Here is a 27,339-nt window from a genome sequence, read left to right as displayed (position 1 = left end):
TTGTCCAGTGGAGCTGAAAAAGCCACTCACGACTATCAGCAAGGTCCATCCGAAAAAAAAATCGCCTCGTAAGTTTAGAGCTTACTCCTGGTACTCACCAGCAGTACTCACTGCTGCTGTGGTCACAGTGGATGCTGACGGGGCTGCCGTGCAACTGCCCGCCGCACCACCTAAGGGTGTACTCAGCTCACCACTTGTATCCCAACGTGTGTCTCGCCACGTAAGTCATTGCTTAAATTTAGAGGTTGAGAGCCATCTGCACTCACCTATTGTCCAGGGGAGCTGAAAATGCCGCTCACGGCTATCAGCAAAGTCCATCCGAAAAAAAAAATCGCCACGTAAGTATAAAACTTACTGCTGGCACTCACCAGCAGTACTCACTGCTGCTGTGGTCACAGTGGATGCTGACGGGGCTGCCTTGCAACTGCCCGCCGCACCACCTAAGGGTGTACTCCGCGCACCATTTGTACCCCAACGTGTGTCTCGCCACGTGAGTATAGAGCTTACTGCTATAACTGCTACTGCCGGTGAGTACTGCTGCTGCTGTGATCACTGGATACTGACGGGGCTGCCATGCAACTGCCCGCCGCACCACCTAAGGGTGTACTCCGCGCACCATTTGTACCCCAACGTGTGTCCTCGCCACGTGAGTATAGAGCTTACTGCTATAACTGCTACTGCCGGTGAGTACTGCTGCTGCTGTGATCACTGGATACTGACGGGGCTGCCATGCAACTGCCCGCCGCACCACCTAAGGGTGTACTCCGCGCACCATTTGTACCCCAACGTGTGTCTCGCCACGTGAGTATAGAGCTTACTGCTATAACTGCTACTGCCGGTGAGTACTGCTGCTGCTGTGATTACTTTATACTGACGGGGCTGCCGTGCAACTGCCCGCCGCACCACCTTAGGGTGTACTCCGCGCACCATCTATACCCCAACGTGTGTCTCGCCACGTAAGTCGTTGCTTAAAGAGGTCGAGAGCCACCTATTGTCCAGTGGAGCTGAAAAAGCCACTCACGGGTATCACCAAGGTCCATCCGAAAAAAAAAATCGCCACGTAAGTATAAAACTTACTGCTGGCACTCACCAGCAGTACTCACTGCTGCTGTGGTCACAGTGGATGCTGACGGGGCTGCCGTGCAACTGCCCGCCGCACCACCTAAGGGTGTACTCCGCGCACCACCTGTATCCCAACGATTGTCTCGCAACGTGAGTAGGTACTGTTAAATAGAAGAATAGAAGATCGGAATAGAAACAAGGTCGCTTTTCAGCCTTTGTTCGATATCACCGCCGTCAGTCTTCTTTGTTGAAGGACAGGCATGTGACAGCCTGGCCCTAGATATGACGGTTTCCTTACCAGCCTTGTCTAATCTAAAAACTAATCCTAGAAAAAGGAGAGAGAAAGAGTGTGAAAAAAAGATAAAGATATCAGAGGAAGTGAATAGGGAGAAAAGGTTATTTTATTTATCTGGTTAAAATCTCAGAAGTGATTACTTATTGTATTGCTAGAAACTAAGTAAAAGCCATGAACCCCCACTTTCCAGCTGTTTTAGAATTTCAGTTCCCTTACTTTACATTTTTTTCGCAGTTGTGCGACTGCCTCAGACGCGGAGATCGAGTTCGGTCTGGCGCCGGCGTGCGCGCGCGCGGCATGCGGCTGGCGCGAGGCGTGCCTGCCCGCGCCGCGCGTCTGCCTCAGCCGTCTACAGAAGGCCTGCCCACAGCACGTTTGTGGTATGTACCCAAGTCAAGTATACCTCGACATGAGTGCAATATATCATCAATGTACCTATCTCGATTTTCGACACGACTGCAACATACCTTCGATTTACCCCGACACGTTTTCGACCTCCAGGTACACGTGCGCGGTTTCCAGCGGAAAGGAGAGATGTGTTTGAATAATATCAATCAGATTTCGGTATTTTAACATTACTTTTCATTACTTTCCACTCACCAAACTCCCAAAGTGACCGACATAGCTCGCAGAATTGCTAAAATCAAGTGGCAGTGGGCGGGGCACATAGCTCGTAGAGACGATGGCCGTTGGGGCAGGAAAGTTCTCGAGTGGCGACCACGGGCTGGAAAACGTAGCGTGGGCAGGCCTCCTACTAGGTGGACCGACGATCTGGTAAGGGTCGCGGGAAGAGCCTGGATGCGGGCAGCGCAGGACCGTTCATTGTGGAAAACCTTGGGGGAGGCCTTTGTCCAGCAGTGGACGTCATTTGGCTGAAACGAACGAACGAACTTTCCACTCACACATCTTCTCTTCTCTCCGCTTTGGTCTTGGACAGTTTATACGTCCAAGGATTTGGGGGTAACCAGGCCTAAGTTCAGATGTTCTGAAAGAGCGTTCACTTGAATAGATGAAAGGATTGGTGCCCCATTTATTACCGTCATTGAAGTAGCAACTTTAGTTTTCCTGATCCTGTCTTTCAATTTCTTCTCCCACTCAATATCAAAACTTTCCCTCTGTTGCAGTAAACACTAGCAACTGCACCTCGCAGCCTGTACAACCAGTGTGCGATACCGACGGAGTGACGCACGCCAAACCCTGTCGCCTGGCCATGAGTGGCAAGCTGCTGGCCTACTGGGGGCCCTGTCTGCAGTACTGCGACCAGGTCAGGGGAACTTCTGAATATTTTGAGTAATCAACATCAATCAGTCTTAATCTAACATGTCCTTAGATATTTTTAGATGCTGAACAAAGCTAACCCAGATTTTCAATAGGGATCAAAATATGAATGCCATTGACAGCAACTAAATTGACTGAGCTGAATGCCTCGACGTAACCTTATACGATAGCTATCCTCCTAGCTTTCTTCCCCAGTGGTTGTCGGTACCTTGATTATGTTAGACTTTGCTATTCAAAAGTGCTTTCAGAAACTTATAAAGCTTTCTTACGCCCGTATTCACAAACGATGCTTACTTAAGGGAAGCAGCAAATCGAACGCACAGCTTCGAATAAAGCTCTGTGATAGGTTCGCGTGTGACCCTGTGCGTTCACGCGTACTGTGAGACCTCACAGTAATGTTTGTGAATACGGGCGTTAGGTCATAATTATCATGTTTTTTCCACAGTTGGGATCAGTGTGCGGTGCGAATGGAGTCACGTATGCCACGGAATGTGCTGCCTGGGCTGAGTATGTGAGCGTGGATTACCTTGGACCTTGCCTCGCTGTTGGGCCCATTTCCGACCTCATGGAGCCCAAGTGCCAGTTTGACAGGATAATCTGTCCGCCTCTCAGGAAACCAAACTGCCAAGGCTTCACTCCTCCAGGCGCATGCTGCCCCAAATGTGGTGGGGCACTAAGAATCCTCTTCTCGAAGAAGCAAATCGAACGAGCTCTCTATGGGACCAACATTTCCTCCTCCGTTATCAATCTCCAAAACATCCTCAAAGCTTTAGAAAGACATGTCAGAACAGCTGAATGCGCTCTTAGAGGCTTCTTGACTATTGAAACTGAAATTTTCGTGTCTGTCGAATCCTTGCTACAGAATCCTACTGACTTACAGTTGGAAATATGTATTCTAGAAGCAGAAAAGTTAGCAGACATGATCAATAGAGAAAGTGCTTTGATTTCTTTAGATTTAGGACTTAGCGCTTTGTCGTATGCACTTACTGTGCATACATTCCCTACCAAAGCAGCGAGTAGTTTTACCATATCCATTGTAACTTTGATACTTTCGTGTTTCGGTATTTATATTTTGAGATGAGAGAGGGAACCAACAACTTGTAAATACTTAGTTAGAATAGTGTACATATTATTGTAAATATAGTTGATTATACCAAATGTAATAGTGCCATTTATAAAATGTAGCTACCAGTAAAGATGAGATTATGCTTTGGTCCGCTTTAACGTATAATGTTTTAAGGGCACCATTTAAATATAGCTAGGAAGTTTACCCATCATATCAATTGTTGTGAGTTCGTTCGTTGTGCCATGTTTCACTCTGTTTATATTAGTGATTTTAATCATTGCAATTTTTTATGATTTATGACTGAATAGAGCATTTTTATAAAAGACAATTATTATGAATAGTCTTTATATACCAAATATATAAGAAATGTGCATAGGATGTTTACTTGTTACTTGTGTATGTTTTGTTGATCCAATTATAGAGATGTTTAGATACTATAGAGATACGTATTTTCGTTTATAAGCTCAAAGCTCAAATAAAAATAGCAACGATCCAATATACTTTGATTTTATTTCGCACATAACACTGAATAGTCGAGGAATATAATAATATAATAGCGTGAGTTTATATCATCACAATAATTGATCACTTATAATTAAATTCGGATAAGTCTTTTTTATCGAAAAATATATTTATTCTATCGAGTAATTGTGGGTCCGTGACAGTTTTTGAGAGCTGCATGAACCCATTTTGCAAGACCGGAGTGATCAGCTGGAACCTTTCCAGCGGGAACGTCAGGATCAGCTCCAGGTATGCCATAAGGATGTTTTGGAAGCAATGTCGTTGCACATCTGTATCCTGAAAAGAAACGAGAATTTATTAATGCCATTCACAGTAAGTGAAAAACCATCAGCTCAATTTGTAAATTATCATACCTTACTTATACTCAAAGCTCTTTGCTGTTCAATTTCAGGAGGAACTGGTTGAGGCGGAATAATAGGTTCTATATTCTTAGTTTTGTCATATGATGGAGCGTCGCACATAGTAATGTTCACTTTGCGTGCGACTATGTGACTGTCCAAAGCATCAGATGCGCTCAATTTCTTTTCCTTTACTGGACTATGACGATCTTCATTTACGTAATCGTCTACTTTGGTATCATTATCGCAATTACCATTATCATTCAAAACTTTATTGCTTTCGTCATCAGAAACATTTACGTTATCATCATGAAGGGATGCCACTTGAGAATTGTGTACGTTTTCGACGTTTATTGACGCTTGACTGTTCACTTTGAAATCGGCGAAAGTAAAAGGCTTAGGTTTTTCTGGTGACCTTTCAACATTTTCTTGAGTTGCAGTGTCATCTGGAGTTTTGGTAGGAGATACTGGTTGATTGTTAACTTCTTGATTTCCGTTAGTCTCATTTGCATAAAATTGATCGTAATGATTTGATGAGGAGTCGGAGTCATCTGAACTGAACGACATTCGTATCTTATGAACATGCTCCGGTTCATCAAAATCAGTAACATTGATAAGTTGCTTCACATAGTTATTGCAGATCAACTCCCACGTAGTTTTCAAATCGAATATTTTTGTTATAAACCGATCATACTCAAGGGTTAAGTTGAGAGTGGTCGTGTAATTGTGCAGAATTATTGATATATCCGTTGACTTTAATTTGAATCTGTGCACTCCACTGAAAAATATTTCTGTAAGCGCAATAATTTTAATTAACCATGATGAAGTCGTCTGTTTATAAAGATTCGCTGCGTTGTCCAAGTTTGAAACTTTTTGAACAAGGAATTTTAATCCCGGTCTTGAATCAAATTGCATCGCTCTTACGTACGATAGTTCTAGACTTTTTAACAACAATTCTGTATTTTGATCATTCAGGAAGAACTTGTAGTTACAAACATTGGAGCCAGACTTCAAACTCTCCAAAAGAATACCGTTGATTCCTTGAAAAACGTCTGAAGATGCCTGAATGAGCACTGTAGCAATTATTTGAACCAGTATCTGATGTGCTAATAGGCCAACAACTAGTCCTCTGTGTGGGATTCTAATCGTGTATAGCTCGGGATTTAGAGAAGTCATAGTTTCTTGGAGGTAAATTAAGAAGATGTAACTTCTGTCATCAATCAACATCAAGTTTTGTGAAGAATTTTTGGGTGTAAGTTTTACATGACCATCTCCTTTTAGGTGATCAGTCAAGAAAACTTGTTGGGCCATTGCATGTAATCGAACGTTATCATTGACAGAGCAATCTCGTCTCGCAGCCACTTTGACCATTGCTAAGTCACCATAAAAACTGTTGGAGTTCTCCTTGAATGCATAAGTGAGTTGTTTGAGGGGAGTCAAACTAACATTACATGCTCTGTGAAGACTTGTGCAGACTATTTCCCATTGGTTATCCGTAAGCAGATGCCCCGATGTCAAAATAATATGTCTTATGCATGATGCACCCAATCTAGCTACGGGTTCCTGTGGCTGCGCTATGCATTCAACAAGTATCAACAACATTTGCTTCAATGCGAATGTGGCTTCGACACTTTCGAAAGGTTGAATATCTACGGGATCACCCTTTTCGTCTGTCGTAGATCTTTCAACGTTTATTTGTTGTAAGTGGTGCAAGTAAATGACAATGGTATCAGTCGTCATCCCACAGTACTGCTTGAAATTAGGCATGACGCTATCCCAGTGCGTATTGACATTGGCTATTTGACGGAGCCAGTTCTGTACGGTTGGAAGAAGAAGATGGTTTATGCAATGTAAGCCAAAGTGCGGCCCGGGAACATCTATGGCATTTCTTAGAATTTTGAACAGCGTTTCCATGGCTGCAGGTTGATTTTTCTTCGAACATACAACAGTAGCTGAGACTAATCCTTCTATTAGAACGTACCACACTTTGAGAATGTTGCTGGGCCTATCTAGTTTTAGGAGGCAGTTGTTTGTTGTATTGGAAAGAGGTAAAGTTGTTGACAGCCTTTTATACGATATCGGTTCTTCCTCACAAGGTTCATTTATAATGTATTTTGTAATATCCAGCGATCCACTTGGTATAATAGGATCTACTACTGATAGTGGAAGATCCCCTTTGATTCTATTTCCTGTATTGAAAATAGGACACTTTGGCATGTTGTACATCATTGTTAAAATCTCAGCACAACTTTCTAGATGATATAGCGCTTCTCTGCACATATCTACGATAACTTTTTCAGTTTTTTCCTCAGGTAGCGGTATGAATTTGCTGTTCTTCGAGAATTTGAGACTGAGACTTGGTTTTGGTTGAGTGGGTGTTGTCTTTTTAGGTTTCACTTCACTTGCAACTGGGATTTCGTCTACGCGAAGTCCCTTAATGTGACTGAGAAGGCACAAAATGCAGTCAAGAGCTGCGTTAGCAAATACGAGAGTGTTATCTGTACTGAGGAACACTTTGAAGATTTCCAGAATGGCTGAGTATTGATTGGAGTTGTTTGCTGCCCGAAGGGTATTGAATAGTGGTCTCCAGCCAGATCTGATTTCCATTCTGTTTGTTTCTACAAATTCACAGATGCATGATATGATTTGTTCCTGGAACCAAAAATGGCAATACTGTAATTATTTCCGAAATGTAAGTTACCTAATACATCAAGCAATAGAATGGATATGGTCGTACCTGTATGTCGTCATCACATAGCTCCAAGCAGAGCAGGTTTTCGAAGGGCTTCAGCAGAGCCTCGTTGAAGTGGAAGTGAGGTAGCTCTACCTGTTGATTCAGGAGCGCCGTGGCGCAGTCGTGAAGGCACTGGATGGCGAGGCTGGAAATTTGTATGTCTTTGTGACACGCCGCCTGTAAGACACAACATGACATTTTAAAATATGACCATGTGAATCTTATTAAACGGAAAAAATATCACCACTGAAAAAAGCATACTTGTGTGAAAATTGCAATAGTTAAAAGCTTGGGAATCCTTTTGATCATTACGAGACCAACGAGGCTAACTGCACCACAGGTAAAACACTTCTAACAGGCAGAAGTAGTAAGCAAAGGTTATTTTAAAATACCTATCTGGTCGATTAAGTTTAAGGATCATCATGATCATCTCAGCCATAGGACGTCCACTGCTGAACATAGGCCTCCCCCAATGCTTTCCATGTTACCCGCTTGGTAGCGGCCTGCGTCCAGCGCTTTCCTGCTAACTTTATGATGTCGTCAGTCCACCTTGTGGGTGGACGTCCCACGCTGCGTTTTCCGGTACGCGGTCTCCACTCTAGAACCTTGCTGCCCCATCGGCCGTCAGTTTAAGGATAATCCATAATAAAAATTAAGTAAGGCAAGTAGATTCGATCACGCAGGGAAACTCCGAGCATAGCCCGTAGGAGAACCAAAGTAACCGACATAGCTCGCAGGATTGCTAAAATCAAGTGGCAGTGGGCGGGGCACATAGCTCGTAGAGACGATGGCCGTTGGGGCAGGAAAGTTCTCGAGTGGCGACCACGGGCTGGAAGACGTAGCGTGGGCAGGCCTCCTACTAGGTGGACCGACGATCTGGTAAAGGTCGCGGGAAGAGCCTGGATGCGGGCAGCGCAGGACCGTTCATTGTGGAAAACCTTGGGGGAGGCCTTTGTCCAGCAGTGGACGTCATTTGGCTGAAAAGAGGAAGAAGAAGAAGAAAGGCAAGTAGTTAAAAGAGAAGTGTTCTAAAGTTTACATCAACCTACCTGCATAAAATGCGGTCCAACTACCGTCCATATGGCCATGCGGTGAGCCAATGGGCGCGCGGCGCGCAGGCAGCGTAGTGCTACGTCACCACCGCGGCACAGCGCACGTAACGCCTCGCCCCCGCCCCCGCTTCCCCCGCTGTTACTACCGCGCCGCCACCACGCGTTGTTGTTTGCGTAGTCGGCATCCCGGGAGGAGAATAACTGCAGGTCATCACAGAATTAGTGCACCATAAGGCATTTTCTTAGGTGCTGCCTTACAAAACAACGCTTTAAACTCGTAGACTGTCTTTAAATTACAGTTATTAGTCTAAAATCTACATTGAAATTCATAATTAAAATTTATTTTATATTTTTAATACTAAACGCAGGTGTCGATTTAAGTCAAGTCATAATAAAAGATAGCACGTGGCACTTTTCACAGCTCCACGTTGGGCGCCAAAATATTATTGAGCTATTTTACGATTTTTTTTAAAGAGTTTCGATTCAACAGATAATTTCGATCCAAGTCAAGTAATTGAAGACGGTTCAAGGCATTTTTATGATTGCTCCACGTTGGGCGCCAATATTAGTAAGCCGAATTGTACTAATATTTCTTCACAGTTTGAATTTTTTGAAAGTTCAGATTTCTTTCATCAAAATAATCAAAAAAGTGGAACTCACCAGTCGATGTTGGTGTGCTATAAGCCGCTCCAATGCTGCTTTCAGGGTGGGCAGCGTGGTGGTGGCAGCTAAACGGCTAAATAATGCGTCGGCGGCTGAAGACAGGGCACAGCAAACCCGGGCTGCACCTGCCCCAGTTATTACTGTTCCTCCCTGCTAAAGTATAATAGCCGTAAGCAACTATACATGGACCTAGGCATTTGTAAAAGAATGCTAGTTTTCTGCGGATAAGAGAGATGGTTAGTAAGAAATTTTATAGTCAATAATGAACGTCTTCGATGATTAAAGTAGCTCTTACTTTGGACTCATCTAAACACCTATACATTATAAAATAAATAAATATCCTTGGACATTTTACACTGCGTTTCTAGTCCTAAGCTAAGCAAAGCTTGTACTATGGGTACTAGACAACGGATAATTATAAACATACTTAAATACTTTTTTTTGTAAATACATACATATTTATACATAGAAAACACCCAGTCCAATACAAACAAATAATAATATGTTCATGCACACAAATGTTTGTACTGTGCGGGAATCGAACCCGCAACCTCCGGAATAGTAGTCCGTTTCGAACCACTACACCATACGGCCGACGATTAGGTACCTACCATGGTTATAATTTTATTTACTTACTTCTTGTCGGCAAGTTTCAACGATTTTTGACACAGACATGTCGTGGTTCAGATTTGTCTCGAGCACCGGTTGTAGAAAGTTGAATACGTCCACACTGTGAAACAAATTATTCGCACATTGACATAATATTTCACGAAAATCCTTTTTGTCTACGGAAATATAAATTCAGTTGACATGGTGCTTTATGGAAGCTTGAAAAGGAGAAGGATGGAAAGTTTGTTCGGGGTTTTGAAATTTGTCACATGCCAGAACCGCTGCTGAACAGCCTGCTGCTTTTAATGCAGCAAAAATGACATAAATTCTAACGCTCACCAAGTCTCATCGTCCCTTCCGTCTAATGCCAGCTTCGCATCAGCCTGGAGGACTGATACGGTCTTGTTACGTCCCGTTTGCATGGCCAGTAGTGGTGCGGCACCGTGAGCTTGCTGCCCGAATAGCGCATGTTCTAGGCTTGATACGTATTGGCACGCTGCGAAGATATGCTCCCAGCACTCGGGCGCTTTGGAGCCGAGTTCAAGACCTCCTGCGAGCGAAAGACAGAATCATTATAGTCATCGTCTTGGACGGAATTTCTTTTCTTACTTTACCAGCGATCATATCTGTATAAAGGATGTCCGTATCAGTTGGACTTCAAAGAGTTATCTCTTGTGACTACTCACCTATTGTAATTGGGTGCTTAATTCCGTGTTTAGAGCTGTGCTTTTAAGGCAGTCGAAATATATTTGCCAAAAAAGTGATCCCGGAATTTCCGTATCCAAGTCTGGCAACCTTACTGGCAGGTCATCTGTTGGGCATCTCTTGTTACCAAGAAGTGCTTGACGTCGATAAAAGCCACATCTTCGGAGTTTCTACTTGTAGCTGTTGGCCTGCAAAACTCTCTTGCCACTCACCAGTGATTAGTATGTCGAGTGAAAGCGCGTGGGTAGAGAGAATCTTCCCGTGCGGCGGCTGTGAGGCGGCCGACGCGGCCAGCAACGCCAAAATGCTGCTACAACGGTTCTGCAGGCTCAGCGTATTGCTCACGCGAGCCGCCTGCAAAATAGCTCTTGTATTTAGTGTCATAATGCTGTTTATTTATTTATTCAAATGCAAAAAATATTTATTGTAAAACATAGGCAACCAGTAAATGGAGAAACTTTTTATTGATGTGAAATCGAGATTCTCACATAGATTTTGTTAGGCAAAATAACTCCCCAAACTGGTGGACATACAAATGTCTTACTTATTGTTAATTGTGGCAACTTTTCAAATGCCATCCAGCAAGATGAATCTTGGAAGAGTAAGTCAAAGATCTAATTCAGCGCCTCACTAATACACCTCTACTGTGGAGGCTAATAATGCTATGAACTAGGATGGGTTTTTTTTTTATGTGACAGGGGTGCTAATAGCTTTATAAATAACTTTAACTATTTACTGTGAACTAACTCTGGTAGCTACAAATAGTTGACTAAATTAATATCAGAAGCAAATCAACATTTATCATTATGTATTATTTACCTTATGTAGTCCTTCAAGGCATTGGATGCTCAGTCCTTCCCACGCAATCCGTTTTCTCTTCCCGAATGTGTTGATCTTCTTGGAAATCATTCCGTGCAGGTTTTGTTTCCCCTTCCTATTGCCTGTGAGTGGCACGCTCAGTACCGTCACCATAGATTCCCATATACATGTCAATATTCTGGAATAGTAAAGTACTTAGTAGGCATAGTGGAATACTATGTGAATAGTTGATTTTACTTTAACTGTTCTGTTTCGTTCGTTCGTTCGTTTCAGCCGAAAGACGTCCACTGCTGGACAAAGGCCTCCCCAAAGGATTTCCACAAAGACCGGTCCTGCGCCGCTTGCATCCAGGTACTTCCCGCGACCTTCACCGTTCTGTTTATCATGATGAATTATGATGAAATCATCCATATAAACACAGATTATTTTCCCAAAGATTTTTACTGTAATAAGAACATGACTGTATGTTTTATGTTATGTTTATAATTGAGAGACTCATTTTAATTCACAGGTATCACTAAAATGTTTCACAACATACCAACTAAATAGAAACAGAAGAGTAAAAGCAGTAGAAGAATCTGATGATATTCCTTTACTGTATCATGCTTCTGATTTCATTTTTCAGAGTTTAACGATATCTACTAAAAATAACTGCTTCTTCATTAGGCCATCCGGCCAGTCTGAAGGGGTTAGATCCTAATACCAGTAAGAACAAACCTTCTTGCCCAACGAAGACTAGCCTGGTGCTGTGGAGACTCGTTAGTGTTGTTGTAGAGCATCGATACTTCTTTTAGCTTTTGCCAGTCAGACATCACGGGGCTCTGGTCTAACCCGCCAAGATCTGGTGGAAATAAAAACAAAATATGTTTATTGAAACCATCAGGTGAGTACATCTCTCGTTGTTTTAAATATCGCATTACATTATCAGCCGGAATCTCAGGATGTCCACTGCTGAACGTTAAAAATGACCTACATCAAGCACGGCCCATCAGACGCTAAGACATCAACGTCATCACCATTTCAGTCATAGGATGTCCACTGCTGAACAGGCAGGCAGGCAATTTCCATAATAGCCGGTTGGTAGCAGTCTACGTCTAGCCTTCCTGTTACATTTATGAGTTGCTTCATCATAATCTTAACATCATGCTTAGAGCTTTTTGACCAATGGCCCTCGTCCATTTAAGAGTTTTATTTTCTCTAACAGCATCCAACGAAAAATACGGATAAAATGTTACTCTGTCCAAGCTATCGTACCTGATAGCAGATGCACTAGCGGGTGTTCAGTACTAGGAACATGTTGGAGCAGGTCTGCAGCCAGCACTTGTTGATACAGCTCGCGCAGCCATGTGGCCGATAAGTATACCAGCACACCGCTGCCTTGCACTCCCTCCACGAACTCGTCTTCCGTCATGGATACTTGCGATTTCTAGCGGAGGAAAACTTTAGATGTATGGCAGTTGTCTAGAATGATTAGGTAGATAAGTATTTGAGTTTGACTTCACTTAAACAATTTATCAGCGTCCGTTTAATAAAGCGAAAAGCTAGAGATCAAAAAGTTTAACCGAAGACTATGAGTTTGAAGCGTCTGCGACGGATAGATCGGATGCTGCGATGGTTTATTAACTATAAAAAATATTGAAAGAAGAGTTGAAACTGTGGTACAAAATAATATGCGACAAAAGATATCACAAGGATTTCTCAAAGACTGAAATGCTAATGGAAAGAAATGGGAAAAACTGACTGGTTACACGGAGCTTACTCTTTACTTTTTGGTTAAGATAAAAATTCTAATTCTGCAAGGAGTTGCAGATAAATTATTCTCCAACATTACACTCACGTCATTCGCCGTATAGTAATCAAGTCTTCGCTGCTTCAAGCAGAGCAACAGCGCAGCGTAGGTAGCCAAGTAAACTCCGTCTGCGTTCATGATGCAAGCAGTAGCTGGGGGTTGAGCCGCATTGTGCTGGCAGCATTTGGACGCGAATTCTTGCATTGCTTCATCCACCTGAACAATAAAAGAACTAGATGTACTAAGTGTCTGTCTGCGAGTCCAGTGATTACGGTCAGAATCACCAATATGTAGGAATGGTTGTTGCCATCTGGAGAACTTTAATGAGGTGTTTGGTTATTTCTTAACACGTTTTATAAAGGACGCAAAAAGTATATACCTATTTAGGTGATTCGTGATTGACTTACCTCAATGCAAGTCCTCAAATTCAACAGTTTCGGAAGCAGTGAGTTTTGTAAGGTCTTTACAAATTGCCTCGCGTTATGGCGCTCCAGATCCACATTGCATTCTGTTATTGTGCACCTGAAACAAGTTTTACAGATTCGCAAATAAGAGCTATAGCACAGAATAATAATATGTACTACGTACAGAAGTTTTTCTTCGCGAAGGTATTCAAAAAAATGTATGCTCAATGTCATCAACAATATGGTGTAATTTAGCTTGTCTTAAGAGTCGAGCACCGTTTTGTTGACATACGTCAGTGATCGGTACTGTCTTGATGCCATAGGGCTGACTGCTACAAGAAGCTACTGTGTCGCCATCTAGCGCACCACACTTGCATTCACTGCTCTTCGCGGCAACGCGCAGCTACATGCGGCCGCCAGTTATACATATAGTGTAAGAGCTAGCACCTAAATATTTTATAACACACATAACTGTAACAATTTATTTCACGTGGGCGGAGCCAAAAAGCTAGTAAGAAATAAAAATTCAATTCAGTAGGTATTTCAAACCAAATATTACATAAACAAACATTATACTAATTTCATTATGGGCCCTTAGTATGTGAAAACTGCAATTGACGATATTTCGCACTGTTTTCAATATTATGTATTACAGAAAGTATGTGTGATGGGATGATATTTTTGAAAACACGATTAGAAAAAAATTTTCTCGAAAAAAAAACATTTACCTCTGGATTTTTTTATAAAAGTTTAATATGACCGTGTTTTACAATAAAATTCCTATAAAATCACAAAGGTATCATGTTTGCCTCTTTGATTTCCTGGCTGTTTTAGATTTCAAAAACCTAAATATATTAATTTATTAACTTTCTGATTAAAATGTGAATGGCTCTTACGATGTCCCCCCCTTAAATCAAAATGTCTTTATTTGGTCTATATGCCCATCATCACTACGTAATAATTATAAAAAAAAGTCGCTTTCCTGTCTGTCTGTCCCTATGTATACTTAGATCTTTAAAACTATGCAACAGATTTTGATACGGTATTTAGGGTTCCGTAGCCAAATGGCAAAAACGGAACCCTTATAGATTCGTCATATAGTCTGTCTGAACATAGAACGTTTTTGTGCACTTTTTAAAATGAGTTAACCAAGTATATGGCTATTAGACTTGCACACGTCCGTCCGTTTTTTGTAGGATTAATATAATTAAGTAACATTTATTTTTTGCATTCGGCTCTTGGTCTAACCCAAACGAAACACGAACAACTAATGAACTAACAATGAACAAAGTTGATAAATTAGTAATATGTAAATAATGAATTTGTTTTACGAGCTGTCCCGGCGTACCCGCAAATTAATATAAAGTTGTTTAAGTGATTTATAAAATCGCAATATTAATTTTTGAAAGTAGGGTCATTGTGCTGGTTTTCTATCTAACTTCGGTTTTCGTCCATTTCACTGAGCTGCCATAAACACATGCGTAAAATTTGAATACAAAGTATTGTATTCACAGAAGGCAGTAGCCATCCCGCGCTAGTTTTGTTGCAATCTATAATGCCTAAGCAACAGTTTTACCTAAATGAAAATGTAATTTAAAAAGTAGTGAGTTCCAAAAAATTACGTAAATGCGCGGCCATACACCGGTCACCGGTACATTGCAGAAATCATCGCGCTAGAAAAAAAAACGTGCTGACAGGAAAAGTTTTTGGCACGTATGTCTAATTGATAGCATTATAAACACAATTTTAAGTGTTTATTAAACTTCTTCATACAAAATTAAATCTTAGATGACTAAGGGTCATTTTTTTAAAGCAAAGCTCAGGTCATATAGCAGGCAAATCAACTCGGAAAGGGATCAACAACGTATCGCCTTTTGTGGCATGGAGGTAATAGTGGAGAGGAAATATAGATCTATACAAAAATTCGACAAATTAATGACAAACAGCTGTTTATCTCTTTCTAACTTACCCCTGGTGATGTATAAAAAAAAGAAATAGATAACGTTTGGTCAGTACTCATTCTGGCAACATTTTCATGTGACGTCACTAACTACCTGACTTGTGCCGAGTAGGTACCTACATATAAGATTTAAGAAAACAACATATTTATAGGCAATCAGCTGACAACTACACGCACACACACACACACAAATACCTGTCAGCTGATTGCCTATATTGCGCCATGTTGTTTTCTTAAATCGTGTATGTATTTATAATGCGTGTAAATGTGTGCGTAATGTACCGAGTACGTTTATTTTAAAGTTACGCCAAGTCCATGAGGCATTGATATACGTCAGTGTTTTGCGAGCTGTCATTGCCCTTCGCGCACTGGTCATCGGCGAGGCAAGGCGTTTACGTTACGGTGCGGATTGTGTCTGCGTTGCAGTATGGACTTTAGTTGACTGCCTTTATGAGCACTCGAACGACATAAAATAATATGATACATTTATGTAAGGGTATTTTAAGATCACAAAGTTGGCAACTCCGATAGTTGGACGAAAACCAGCGCAAAGACCCTATCCTGTTTGACACTTATAATAATTGACAATAGCTGGCTCGGCGAACTTCGGCAAACTAATGTGTGACGTGAAGTGCCAAATCGCGGAAAATGTCGGAAGAAATACATGAATTTGCATGAATTATCATGAATAACAATAACCACTTATTTACCTCTCAGTGTCTTCAGGCAACTTAAAAAAAGTACATTGTGTGTTTTTATTATTATTTAGGCAGTTAAATACTGCACAGTATTTTTTACACAGTATTTTTTATTTTTTTCCATAATACAAGAGTACGCGTGCGTGTGTCAATGCTCGCTCGTATCTCCTATGTGACGCCTTGTCGAATCGCCTCCTGTAGGTGGGCTATCGTGCGTGTTTTGTTTTCGATGTGAACTCGCGGAGATGAACAGGCCTGGCTATAGTTACTTAGTGGTATGATAATCTTTCCAAGGTTACGACTTCGTCCCAGATTTGGTCCTCTTTGATGTCTTTTCTAGGATATGGGTGTTTTAACTTACATAACAGGCTTGAAAGAATCCTAGGAAAGCAATTATTTTCAGGTTTTCCATCCCTTTCACCCATAGAACTGGCAAAAGTAATCTAGCGACTGATGGAGCAAAAACTGAGCATGTGAGAAAAATCGCTGCTTCATCAAACTCATCAACACCAGAGATAAAATGTAAAGTGAAGGTAAGTTCATAACTTACCTGCCAAGGTTCAACGTCTTAGGCACCGACTTGGTCTTCTCAATATGTTCTCCGTCAGATCCCGGCGGCGACGTGGGATTGTTGGCTCGCGCGGGAAGAAATACGTTGTCGGCATCGGAATCCGCTTCACCATCGCTTCCAGACGTCGCATTCTCCGGCCCTGAAGTGTCTGCGTAAAGGAGAAGGACCTTTAATACGGCGGCATTGAGGTGACTATGCAATAGTCCAAAGATTTCGCGGGCATTGCATCCCTGGCCCTGAAGTGACTGCGTAAAACGATAATCTTATGCCAACGGTAGAGAGACGGTAATGCAATAACTAAAAGATTTCGAGTATTTTAAAGAAGAAAAGACTGACCAACATACCTGAAGAATCGTCTTTATCTTCAGAACTTTGAAGCACAGCTACCACATCTCTGAAAATTGAAAACACACAATGAGGCGCTTTTCATATACAAAACCATTAAATGCTTTATGAAAGGCCAAAACTTAAGTCTAAGCCTTGAAATAATATCATTTCCATCATTTCTTACCTGTACGGACTTGGAAGCCTGGCCAAAGTCTGGTACGTAAGTGGCCCAGTGTAATCAGCGTCTTGTAGCTTTGGCCAATGCTGTAGCATCAGCGCTGCTAACTCTGCCGGGACATACTCTCCAGAGCCTGAGCAGAGCTTCTCCAAGGCATCCAGTAAGGAGACGACACATTCAACAGCCGCTCCTACCACTTCTGGGCTGCCGCTGCGGCCGCAGTCTTCGATGCCGTCCATGATTCTGAACATAACAATATCAAAATCAAAATCAATCAAAAATATTTTTATTGAGCCATCCATTATTCTTACTAACTAATCAACAAAAACATAGCTTATCAGTAAGTGTACATTGTTTGTTTACACATAGTTTTACATAAATTATATTAACAGTAAAAAGTACTACTGAATAAGCAATAATGAGGGTGGCAAAATGTATCAGATTCCGTCCCCTACCCGCCGCTAAGTAAAAACTGTGTTGCGACTGGTAGTGTTCGTCATCGTCCAACCGGGCAACGTTTGGCCGGTACACATCTTCCAACGTATGTATATTTATGATACTGATTAACTGGCGGGAATGTTGTCCATGAGCTAAGGGGCTTGATTTAACTGGTAGGTATCACTTCCGCTCTTTATAAGTTTTACCAAGCGAGTTGTGCAACTAAACAAGAAGGAGACTTCAAAATCTGCATGACTAAGGATTCAAAATGGTCATAGAAAGATTGCAAATGTGTGCCTTTGTAATTTTTGTTTATGAAGCAGTCTAATATAGGATCAAACAGCAAAACTTGTGCTCTCGTCAATAGCTATTGTTTCGAGAATCAAGTACTACAGCAAGTCCCGAAAACCAAGCAAAGCTTAAAGTACATAGCTTGGTTACATGATTAAGGAAGGACAAAAATCATACACTTTCATGTTGACCTTCAATGATAAATCAGTTAGGAAGCTGAAGAGCTCGAACTACTTTGTACTCACAATCTGATAATGGCCATATCATCACTATGCCTCTCAGGATGCTCAGTCTTCTTCAGCAGAACCAGTTGCACCAGTCTCTTGGGGTTATGAAGCAGTTCCCTGGCACTTCGGAGAGGCTCCACGCGGTGAGCCACCGGCGGGTAGAGAAGCATTCTGTGGTAGAGTGCTTCTAATACTGGTCGCAGGTTCGAAGTTGAACCCACTAGGCGGACTAGCTGGTTGGCTATGCTGGAAAGCAAACAAGCTGGATTTTAAAGATTTGCTGGAAAACTACCGTAAAGATTATACCTACTTATCCTACTTACTTATAATGGACTATTGCCCGTTTTCACCATCAATCCCTAATTTTTAAGTGACCCCTATACCAATAAAATTCATATTATGTGTTAAACCATAGGGGTCACTTAAAACTTAGGGATTAATGGTGAAAACTGGCATAAAAATCAGTGTACGGAAGAAACTTAACACAGGGAGCCTGAGCTGACAAACATTCAGCCTATATAAAATAACGTAGGTCTGGTTTTCACTTGTCCACAATGGTAGAGCAAACTACGTTATTTGGAAGTGGTTCAATCTTGACATGCTTGTGGAATATTGTGGATCAAGAAAAATACAGCTCGATGGACTCGCGACCTCAAGCAATTGGACGATAGTGATTGGTAGAAAGGTAGTGACTCATAGTTCTGGAAGCCTTATGTCTTGCAATGGTCCACAACTGGATTAAAATATAGTGATGAAAAGAGAAGTTAGTTGACCTACCTGTAAATAGCTTTGGCTTGTTTACTGTTGAAGCTCGGCGCACTGTTCAAAGCGCCTGAACCTCTACCGGAGTCGTCCACTAAATGGCCTTCGTGTTCTCTGCAAATGACATTAATTAAAATATTAAGAGTTATTATTCCCTATTGAGATAAATAAAATAACTACAAGTTCACGTAACAATTACAGTAAGAATAATGTTCGTAAATTTCCCCCAAATTCAAGATACGGGATGGTTCTTTCTCACTACTGTCAAGGTGAGATTGGGGTATCTAGGATTATTTTACAGGGGGAGCTCGGCCCCTAACATGCCGATGGGGGGAAGGAAATCTAAGAATTAAAATTCTATTATGCAGACAAAGAGGACACATTGTATCAGCTTATGTACCAACCATCATGATGCCCTGCCACGTTAACGTTTAACGAAAAAATTGTTTCATCCACTCTTATCCCTGGTGAATCATCTTCTTGATCATTATTTTTTGTTGGATTAATATTTACCTGGATTTGATATTCTTGTCCACTCTAGGAGTACCGAGGAACGATATCAGCGAGGGGCAGAACTTCTGCCAGAGGAACGTCGTGAAGTGGGAATTTCCGCTCACGCGCTCCGATAGGCTGGAGATGAGCGTCAGAAGGCAGTCCAGGAAGAACAGAGCTAGCGGATTCTGCTTTGGCACGCTGGAATGGAAATTGATGATCAAAAAATCAAAATCAAAAGTATTTATTCAGTTTAGACCACAAGTGGCACTTATGATGATGAAGAGGATATAAGTAATTCTAATACATATGATGTCAATTGGAGAAGAGGGCATAATTTATGTGAAGATACCACTTTTTGTGTTTTTTGAGCACCGAGACTCTTAGACATAATAAAAAATCTACGTTTGGCTCATCGCGCGGCATCTAACGCAAGGTATCCTAAGTTGTTCCTTTACCTACGATTCCTAAAAAACTGTTAAAAGTGGCAAATCTATATTAACCCCCTCTTCTCAAACTTCCAAAATGAGACATAGTATTCAGGATATAAAAACAGGTAGAGGAGTACTTACAGTTGAGTTTCGGAGAGCCTGCTGCATAAGTACTGTATGACCGGTATAACTTCACTGTAGCACCCCACCGCTACGATGTGGTTCCGGCCGAGTGGCGAGCCTTCAGACAGGAGCTCTTGGCATTCTTCATCTGCGTATTACATTAAAAATCATCATTTACTTAAGAGGTTACTATAGTTGACAGAGAACGATATAGCAGTCTCCGGTAGCCCTGTTGTTCCTGGCTACTGTATCGGTCAGGGTGACTGCGGGGCAGGGGATGCTAAGAATTCCCAGAGGCAAAACCGCTACCAGCATCAAGAGTCCGACGATTTCATAAAGGTACCAGGAAGGCGCTGGAAGCAGGCCGTTACCAACCGGGCGATGTGGAAATCATTGGAGGCCTAGTTCAGCAGTGTGTGTGGCCTAGTTCAGCAGTAACCTCCTGTGGCTAAAATGATGATGATGGTGTTTTGTTTTTGGGTAGTTGGAGAAGTCCTGCTGTCTGAACTGTCACATTCTGTGTCGTTAATTGGTAGACTTACCCAACTGTGCGCAGTAAGCCCTCAAGGCCTGGGCGGCAGCAGCCCAGTACATGCGAAACTGATAAATAGAGACTCACCCAGTTATAAGCCCTCAAGGCTTGAGCAGCAGCGGCCCTGACGGCGGCGGCTACGTGCGGCGCGTCGTCGGCGGCTTCAAGCCCAAACACTAAGTCGGCCGTTGAGCGTGAGTCGTGGAGATAGTGCCAGAAAGTTACTATATACGGAGCTGGTAGTTAGAGAGAGCTCCTGCGTTGCTACATATTGTGCTTATGTATCTGGTAGGTAGTTGGAGCACTTCGTGAGTCGTTCTTAGTAGTTGAAGATCACCTGCATTATCGCGTGTTGTGCCTTGTGCGTCGTTTTCTGGCAGTTGGAGAGCTCTTGCTCTGTCGCTTATTCTACCTCATTTACTGCAAGAAACTTACCCAACTGTGCGCAGTAAGCCCTCAAGGCCTGGGCGGCAGCAGCCCTGGCAGCGGCCGCTACGTGCGGAGCGGCGCCGGCTGCCTCCCCGCAGCGGCCGCACGCCCAAACGCAAAGCCGGCCGTTGAGCGTGCGCCGTGGAGACAACGCCAGAGAGAGGTACATGCGGAATATTTGCACCTGGACGGATGATGTTCTTTTTAGTCCAATTTTAACACGCTTTTCAATTTCTACTTTCCAGGCAGAATTTTTAAAAACCTTGTTTTGTGACTTATCATAATTTTTTTTAAACCTACATTTTCGAAAACTTAACTCTTTGAAAACCTAACTCTTCGAAAACCTAACTCATCGAAAACCTAACTTTCTTAAAATCATAGTACTTCGCTCCCCTGGATCTGTGAATTTATGGATCGGCCCAAGCTTTTTTACAAGCTTTTTGTTTACTTTATTTATGTAGCGGTCCATCAGTTGGCAATTTAAAGAAAATAATAAAAAATAAATCAATTGAAACCTACCTGCGTGTCTGGTAGCTGGTACATGACGGACGCTGTGGCGCAGAGCAGCTGCGACGGCATCCACAGCGAGTCGTCCTCCGGCTCGATGCCGCGGTGGAATCTGTCATCGCGCAGGATTTTCTGGAAGCCATTATTATTGGTGAGGAGTTGTCTCTTGTCTCATGTAGCTATGGCAATATGATGTACTAAAACAAATTATTTGATTGTTTAATGCACTTGTGTGAGGGCAAAATTAAGCACTAGAATTAGATGAGTATGTTTTATACGCACTAAGGATGCAAAGTTGAACACTTGTTGAAAAAGCTTGGCCGAGCAATAATCATGCCCGTAACGTCGTTAAGGTATCCTGACTTCACTTCAAAAGCGATACGACAGAACAATCATAAAAAGAGGAGATATGGCAGGAGAACCAAAGTGACCGACATAGCTCGCAGAATGTGAGAGAGAGATCTCGGCGATAAGCTTAAGTCCGGCTATTTGTGGGCGGCTCTGTGTTTCGTCTCGATGGGTCTCTTGCACGCAAAGAATGTCACAATTGGTTTTGCGGCAAAGGTTAGACAGAATCTCTGACACTGTGTAGGTTTGTTGTCGACACGAAAAGAAGAAGAAGAAGCTCGCAGAATTGCTAAAATCAAGTGGCAGTGGGCGGGGCACATAGCTCGTAGAGACGATGGCCGTTGGGGCAGAAAAGTTCTTGAGTGGCGACCACGGGCTGGAAGACCTAGCGTGGGCAGGCCTCCTACTAGGTGAACCGACGATCTGGTAAAGGTCGCGGGAAGAGCCTGGATGCGGGCAGCGCAGGACCGTGCATTGTGGAAAACCTTGGAGGAGGCCTTTGTCCAGCAGTGGACGTCATTTGGCTGAAACGAACGTTTGTACACCTCTGCTACAGACGTGGAGGCCTCGACGTGCCCGCGACTACTCTTTCAAGAGCTATACGAAGATTTGATGATACGCACATGGAAGCCCTGAAGCGCGAAGCTGACGAGTCTCGGCCGCTTGGTCTCGAGTGCCACCTGCAGCGGCAGCAGGCAGGCGCGCCGCAGCTCGTACGACTGCCGCCTGGCGCTGCTTTCTTGGATGCAGAGGATCTCTGGAAAGTCACATTATAGGTCCTAGTTTAGAATTTCGTGGTCTTTGTTTAATTTTATCTTTTTTAAACTCGTACGAGTGCCGGCGGGTACTACTCTCTTGGGTGCAAAGGATCTTTGCAAGGTACAATAGTTTGGCCTTTTAGAATTCTAGAACTTCGGCAAGTTTCCAACTTTTTTTTATATTTATTAACAACTCGACTGAAGCGCAGTGCGCTGTTATCTTGGATGTAAAAGATCTCTGGAAGGTTACAATTAGTTCGGGTTTCTAGAACTAGAGAACTGCGAATAACCTCATTATTTTTAATGTTTTTCTAAAACTGCGTGCGACTGCCGGCGGGTGCTGCTCTTTTGGATCTTGGAAGGTTACAAAATGATTTTTTCGGCGGAGCTGCAGCAAAGTTGAGTAGACAGAAAGTCAACAGAAATGTAAAGAGTATTAGAGGACCCACCCTAGTAGTCATAGTAGTAAGTTAATCTGTGGTCATGGTAACTGTTAGTTAGCAGTGAAAATTTTCAACCTAGGTAGGTATTCAAAGCGTAATGATGACGTCATGAGTAAATAAAAAGTTCCAGTTTTATATACCCGTAGGTTTTTTTTATAAGTATTAACAACAATTAACAACATTAAGGCGTTTAGTAACATGTAACTGCAATGACAAGACAACGAAGATGCAGAATTGAATTTCATTAGAATTCGATAGAACTTAATTTGCCGCCTAATTATATTTCATATGTTTTGTTAAAAGTAACTCTATGAAGTAAGAAATGACGAATTAATATTCACCTAGAGCATCCTGACATGATTTTCTCAGCGCGGCTAGTTTTGGCCCCGTTGCCTCTTTGAATATATCTTGAAGCAGCTCCTCCATTATCAAAACATATGATTTGATTCAACTTTTAATGACTATACGAGCACATCATTTTTATTCACATTTTACACAAAAACTAAAACACAGTAAAATTTACAGCTTCTCTTAGCATTCACAATGAATACAATGGTTTTTATCTATTTTAAATGTTATTTGAGTGGGAGTTCGTGGTGTTGGCTTATCACTCGTTGACGTAGTCGGCCGAGCATGCTCAGTAGAAAAATCAATACTCCTTCACAGTTTTGTTATACGTTTTACAACAAACTCAACAAGTACTTGTAGGTACCTTGAAAGTTAAACTGAACATAATTTATAACCAAAAGATCAATATTACAAATTGTATTAATATAAATGCACTAAACAAAATAAATGTACTGATAAAAACTATAAAATATAAAACTCAATCTGTATCTGATTGAAAATAACAATAAAATATATTTAAAACTGCAAAAGCAATAGGTACTAAATAAAATAAAAAAACAGTTTAATTAAAATTATTTTGTGATTTACGTCATACGTAATCAAACAAAGTCAAACTTTGGCGGGCTTTTTATTTTGTGTCCGAAACGTACTAAAAACATCAAAAATAGTGTTTATTTATAACGCTTTAGTTAGTGTTGGTTAAATCATGACTATAGTTTGGATAAAATAATTTTAGTAATTAATTTACTTACTAATGGATTCATAATAGGATGAATGAAATAAGTTTCATTTTATGATTTGGGTCTGTGGTTTAATATTGTGATGTCTGTAATTGCCACTATCCACGGCAGTAAAATAGAAAAAAAAGTCGAAACTGTCAGTGTTACTTGTCAAAAAAAATTCTGCGAGCTGTCACTTCTGTCAGTAGGTCGAATTTGTCAAAAACAGTCCAAAAAAATGGTGTCTTGGAGTGCTTTGGGCCGATCTTTCGGCATAAACTTGTTGAAAAATCACGCAAAAACACCTTTTGTGGCCCAAAATGTGAACTTTTCAATGACTAAAGCGCTCAATGGCGCTCACGGACATCAAACTTTTGCTTTGCAGCCATCCAGGTAAAGTTGTGTGTTGTGATTACCTAACCAATTTTCTTCCAATTACTTTAATTTTTCTATAAATAACTAACTGTAACTTAAAATATGAGTACTTCTAAAGAGGTCCCATAGTTTAAATGGTCGGATTATTGTCAGTTTTGTCACCTGAGACACTTTATAACCTCTTCACATTGTTATTGTTTTAGATGGCAGTGGCACAAATTCAAGGATATGTTCCACTACTATGCGATGGTAGGGCTGATCCCGGTGAGCCTTATCATATTCTACACGAACGTGTTCATCGGGCCTGCCCAGCTCGAGCCCATTCCTGATGGATACAACCCTAAGTACTGGGAGTACCACCGTCACCCCATTACTCGCTTCATCGCTCGATACCTGCACACCAATCCCCAGCAGGTAAGTTTGATCTTTAATACTGTGGGATAAAGAACAAAAGGCACTTCTCTTTTTTTTACTGTTGATTTCTTTACTAGTCAATACTTTTAATAAAGCCATACTCAACCCGTGACTACAACAAAAGCCCACGTTGGCCAAATAGTTGTAATGAACATTGATTTATTCATTATAAATATTAGGACTGTTTAGAATAGGCGCACACCGTTGATTTTTAGTTGTCCGATAGTTGTGCCCGATTTTAATTTGTATGAAGAATCGGCCTAATCGAATCGGCGTAGTGTGCGCACTCCCATACATGCCCATACTGATCAACTGCCCGACTAAACTATCGGCCGACGAAAAATCAACGGTGTGCACCTACTCTTACTGTTGGTTCCTGAACTTTGACATGCCATAGTTAAATAGTTGATAATCAAGTTGTATTACTAAAGTTATTTTCTATTCTGTTTTTTGTGATTACAGGAATATGAAAAGTTCTTGCATTTTATTGATGAAGAAGCTCAAAAGCAAAAGCTAAGAGCCTTAGAAAATAAAATCCTTCAGAAGATGGGTGAGCGCCACGATTACCAGGCATACTACTACAGGCCAATGATGAACAAATACCTCAGAATTAACAAGAAGACCGGTGATGAGCTCTACGAACGCATCGGTGATGACTACAAAGATTAAACAAATTTTGAGTCTACAAACCTGTGTTAGTATATTTTTAGTAATCAAGTGAATTGTTACATATTGCTATGTAGATAAATAAAAACTTTTTGATCGTTTCTTGGCACTTGATTTATTTCAGTCAGGAAATCAACCTAGATCAGTGTAATAGTTAAAATAAAATGTCTACATGCTTTTTTTGCTAGTTTATTTATAATGTAAATTGTTTTATTATAGGCCCCATTTTTTATTCTTTTTACCTCCAGTAAATGTTAGATTATATGACTGGGAAATATTTTTTTTGGATGAAATAAAGAATAAGACTATGGTAACATTGTTATTTATTTTACAGGAAATTTCTAACGATTGACAATAATAAATTCCGACACTTGGAACTCTTACAAAATTAATGTCAACACTTATCTAGCATATGCTAAATGCGACCTGATATGGTTCTACTTTCTATCCTTTACAATGGGTTTAAAATATTTTAGAATAGTTTCTATGTTTTTGAATCACCTGAAATATTGTTAAGATACTGTTAACTTGGATTGGATACTGGATATTTTAATTTCTGATCATTTTAATTATGCTTTAAGTTAAGTAGTAAAAAATATTGTTTCATCTCACCAAATTAATCATTAAAATATCTTGAAAGTAGTATGAACTAACTCAGATTTATTGTGTGAACAACTTAAACTTACATATTATACATACTAATCAAAGCTTCACCTAAGGATAAACTAAGTACGACAAAATGAGTACCTACATAATAAATAAATTCTTTGGCGGTGCTGGAATGCACGAAGCTCTTAACTTTAGTGTTAAACAAGTAAGTAAATTACAAAACGATATGATTTCATTATCCCATTCTTTCAGTCTTCGCAGTTTGTAGAGTTCCAACTATGACCCAACAACTATAGATTGCTTCTCATTATAACACTTGATAATAAAACTATATACAACATCCCTAATATAGTCAACAACTTCAAGAAGAAATTGTCACTAAGCTAAAACAATTTTAATCAACCAAATGTAAATCAGTATCAAAGCACAAATTAATCTTTATCCAATCGAAGTAAAAAAATAAACTTTAACATTTATTTACTGTAATAAATATTTGTATATGTGGACTACAATAGTTAAATACTTGCTATTTAAAATTGTTTTTACGATTCTTCAATAATAACAATTTTTCGAATCTAATTTTAAGACGGCTACGAGTTGCTACGTTGTAAAAATTTAAATTTGATCCTTATTTATTCTTTTCTTTTTCTGCTTGCGCGGCGAGCTTCGCTTCTTTCTTCGCCTTTTTCTTTTCTTCCTTCGCGAGTAATTTGGCTTGTCTCTCTTCCTCCTTTGCTAATAGTTTGGCCTGTCGTTCTTCCTCTTTAGCCTGAAGCTTAGCCTCTTTCTTCGCCTCCTTCTCTGCTTTAAGCCGCTGTTTCTCTTCCTTCTTTCTTTCTGCTATTTCATTTTTCCTATTATCCGTACTCTCATCCTTTTTGCTTTTTTCATCCTGTTTCGTGTTTTCGTCGCCTTTATTCTTCTTATCTTCTTTCTTGGGTTTTGTTTTGGGGTTATCTTTTTTCCTTTCAGTCTCTTTGCTTTGATCTCTGGATCTGGGTGGATCGTCTTTATTCGAAGGTTTCAAAGGCCGGAAGAAGTGCTGTTTGTCCTTCTGTGGTGATGTTTCTAGCTGTGTCACTATTTTCTGGGCACATCTGAAACAAGGTTACATGATATAAATGAATGAACTAATGTAGCGGGAAGAACCTGGATGTGGGCAGCGCAGGACCGGTCGTTTTGGAATTCCTTGGGGAAAATTCCTTCCTTGCCTTTGTCCACAAGTGGACGTAATTTGGCTGAAACGAACGCAAGTAAAGGTCTTTTTGAAGCCACGATAGCCGAACGGTGAAGGGGTCGGACTGGTCGACTCGTGATCTGGGGAACTCGGGTTCGATCCCCGCTGCCGCTCGACTAT

The 27,339-nt window shown here is 41.1% G+C and overlaps 4 protein-coding genes across 4 annotated transcripts in view; 2 read left to right on the top strand and 2 right to left on the bottom strand.

Moving 5' to 3' along the window:
• Positions 1-4,199, top strand: part of LOC135078702 (reversion-inducing cysteine-rich protein with Kazal motifs) — a 53,247-nt gene extending 49,048 nt beyond the window's left edge. The window contains exons 18-20 of the mRNA XM_063973249.1: positions 496-683; positions 2,482-2,621; positions 3,081-4,199. Coding sequence (XP_063829319.1) covers positions 496-683; positions 2,482-2,621; positions 3,081-3,716 — 964 coding nt within the window. The 3' untranslated portion in view covers positions 3,717-4,199. The remainder of the gene's footprint in view (positions 1-495; positions 684-2,481; positions 2,622-3,080) is intronic.
• An 87-nt stretch (positions 4,200-4,286) lies between these two features.
• On the bottom strand, positions 4,287-23,576 carry LOC135078701 (brefeldin A-inhibited guanine nucleotide-exchange protein 3). The gene is made up of 24 exons (XM_063973248.1): positions 23,193-23,576; positions 22,274-22,407; positions 21,315-21,434; positions 20,802-20,979; positions 19,853-19,982; positions 19,302-19,481; positions 18,804-18,902; positions 18,045-18,272; positions 17,077-17,313; positions 16,910-16,959; positions 16,545-16,713; positions 13,340-13,454; positions 12,981-13,148; positions 12,398-12,569; positions 11,861-11,984; positions 11,144-11,321; positions 10,537-10,678; positions 9,959-10,169; positions 9,647-9,740; positions 9,008-9,163; positions 8,345-8,548; positions 7,299-7,472; positions 4,577-7,213; positions 4,287-4,499 (listed from the first exon to the last, which is right to left on the bottom strand). The coding sequence occupies exons 1-24, from the start codon at positions 23,275-23,277 to the stop codon at positions 4,287-4,289; spliced, it is 6,198 nt and encodes a 2,065-aa protein (XP_063829318.1). The 5' UTR covers positions 23,278-23,576.
• A 533-nt stretch (positions 23,577-24,109) lies between these two features.
• On the top strand, positions 24,110-25,474 carry LOC135078948 (NADH dehydrogenase [ubiquinone] 1 beta subcomplex subunit 5, mitochondrial). The gene is made up of 3 exons (XM_063973550.1): positions 24,110-24,311; positions 24,497-24,707; positions 25,170-25,474. The coding sequence occupies exons 1-3, from the start codon at positions 24,157-24,159 to the stop codon at positions 25,374-25,376; spliced, it is 573 nt and encodes a 190-aa protein (XP_063829620.1). The 5' UTR covers positions 24,110-24,156; the 3' UTR covers positions 25,377-25,474.
• Positions 25,475-25,679: 205 nt separating this feature from the next.
• Positions 25,680-27,339, bottom strand: part of LOC135078700 (mucin-12) — a 72,013-nt gene continuing 70,353 nt past the window's right edge. Inside the window, exon 10 of the mRNA XM_063973247.1 lies at positions 25,680-27,079. Coding sequence (XP_063829317.1) covers positions 26,611-27,079 — 469 coding nt within the window. The 3' untranslated portion in view covers positions 25,680-26,610. The remainder of the gene's footprint in view (positions 27,080-27,339) is intronic.

This window comes from Ostrinia nubilalis, chromosome 15 (assembly GCF_963855985.1).
Source record: "Ostrinia nubilalis chromosome 15, ilOstNubi1.1, whole genome shotgun sequence".
Classification (NCBI taxonomy): Eukaryota; Metazoa; Arthropoda; class Insecta; order Lepidoptera; family Crambidae; genus Ostrinia; species Ostrinia nubilalis.
This window is presented reverse-complemented; position numbering and strand designations above follow the sequence as displayed.

Excerpts from the sequence above, each read along its gene's own strand:
- LOC135078701 (XM_063973248.1), bottom strand. The coding sequence starts at position 23,277 with ATGGAGGAGCTGCTTCAAGATATATTCAAAGAGGCAACGGGGCCAAAA. Across the intron at positions 18,903-19,301 it reads GACAAGAATATCAAATCCAG|AGAACACGAAGGCCATTTAG; the intron begins GTAAATATTAAT and ends TGTCATTTGCAG. Across the intron at positions 11,985-12,397 it reads GCTAGTGCATCTGCTATCAG|ATCTTGGCGGGTTAGACCAG; the intron begins GTACGATAGCTT and ends TATTTCCACCAG.
- LOC135078948 (XM_063973550.1), top strand. The coding sequence starts at position 24,157 with ATGGTGTCTTGGAGTGCTTTGGGCCGATCTTTCGGCATAAACTTGTTG. Across the intron at positions 24,312-24,496 it reads TTTGCTTTGCAGCCATCCAG|ATGGCAGTGGCACAAATTCA; the intron begins GTAAAGTTGTGT and ends TTATTGTTTTAG. Across the intron at positions 24,708-25,169 it reads TGCACACCAATCCCCAGCAG|GAATATGAAAAGTTCTTGCA; the intron begins GTAAGTTTGATC and ends TTGTGATTACAG.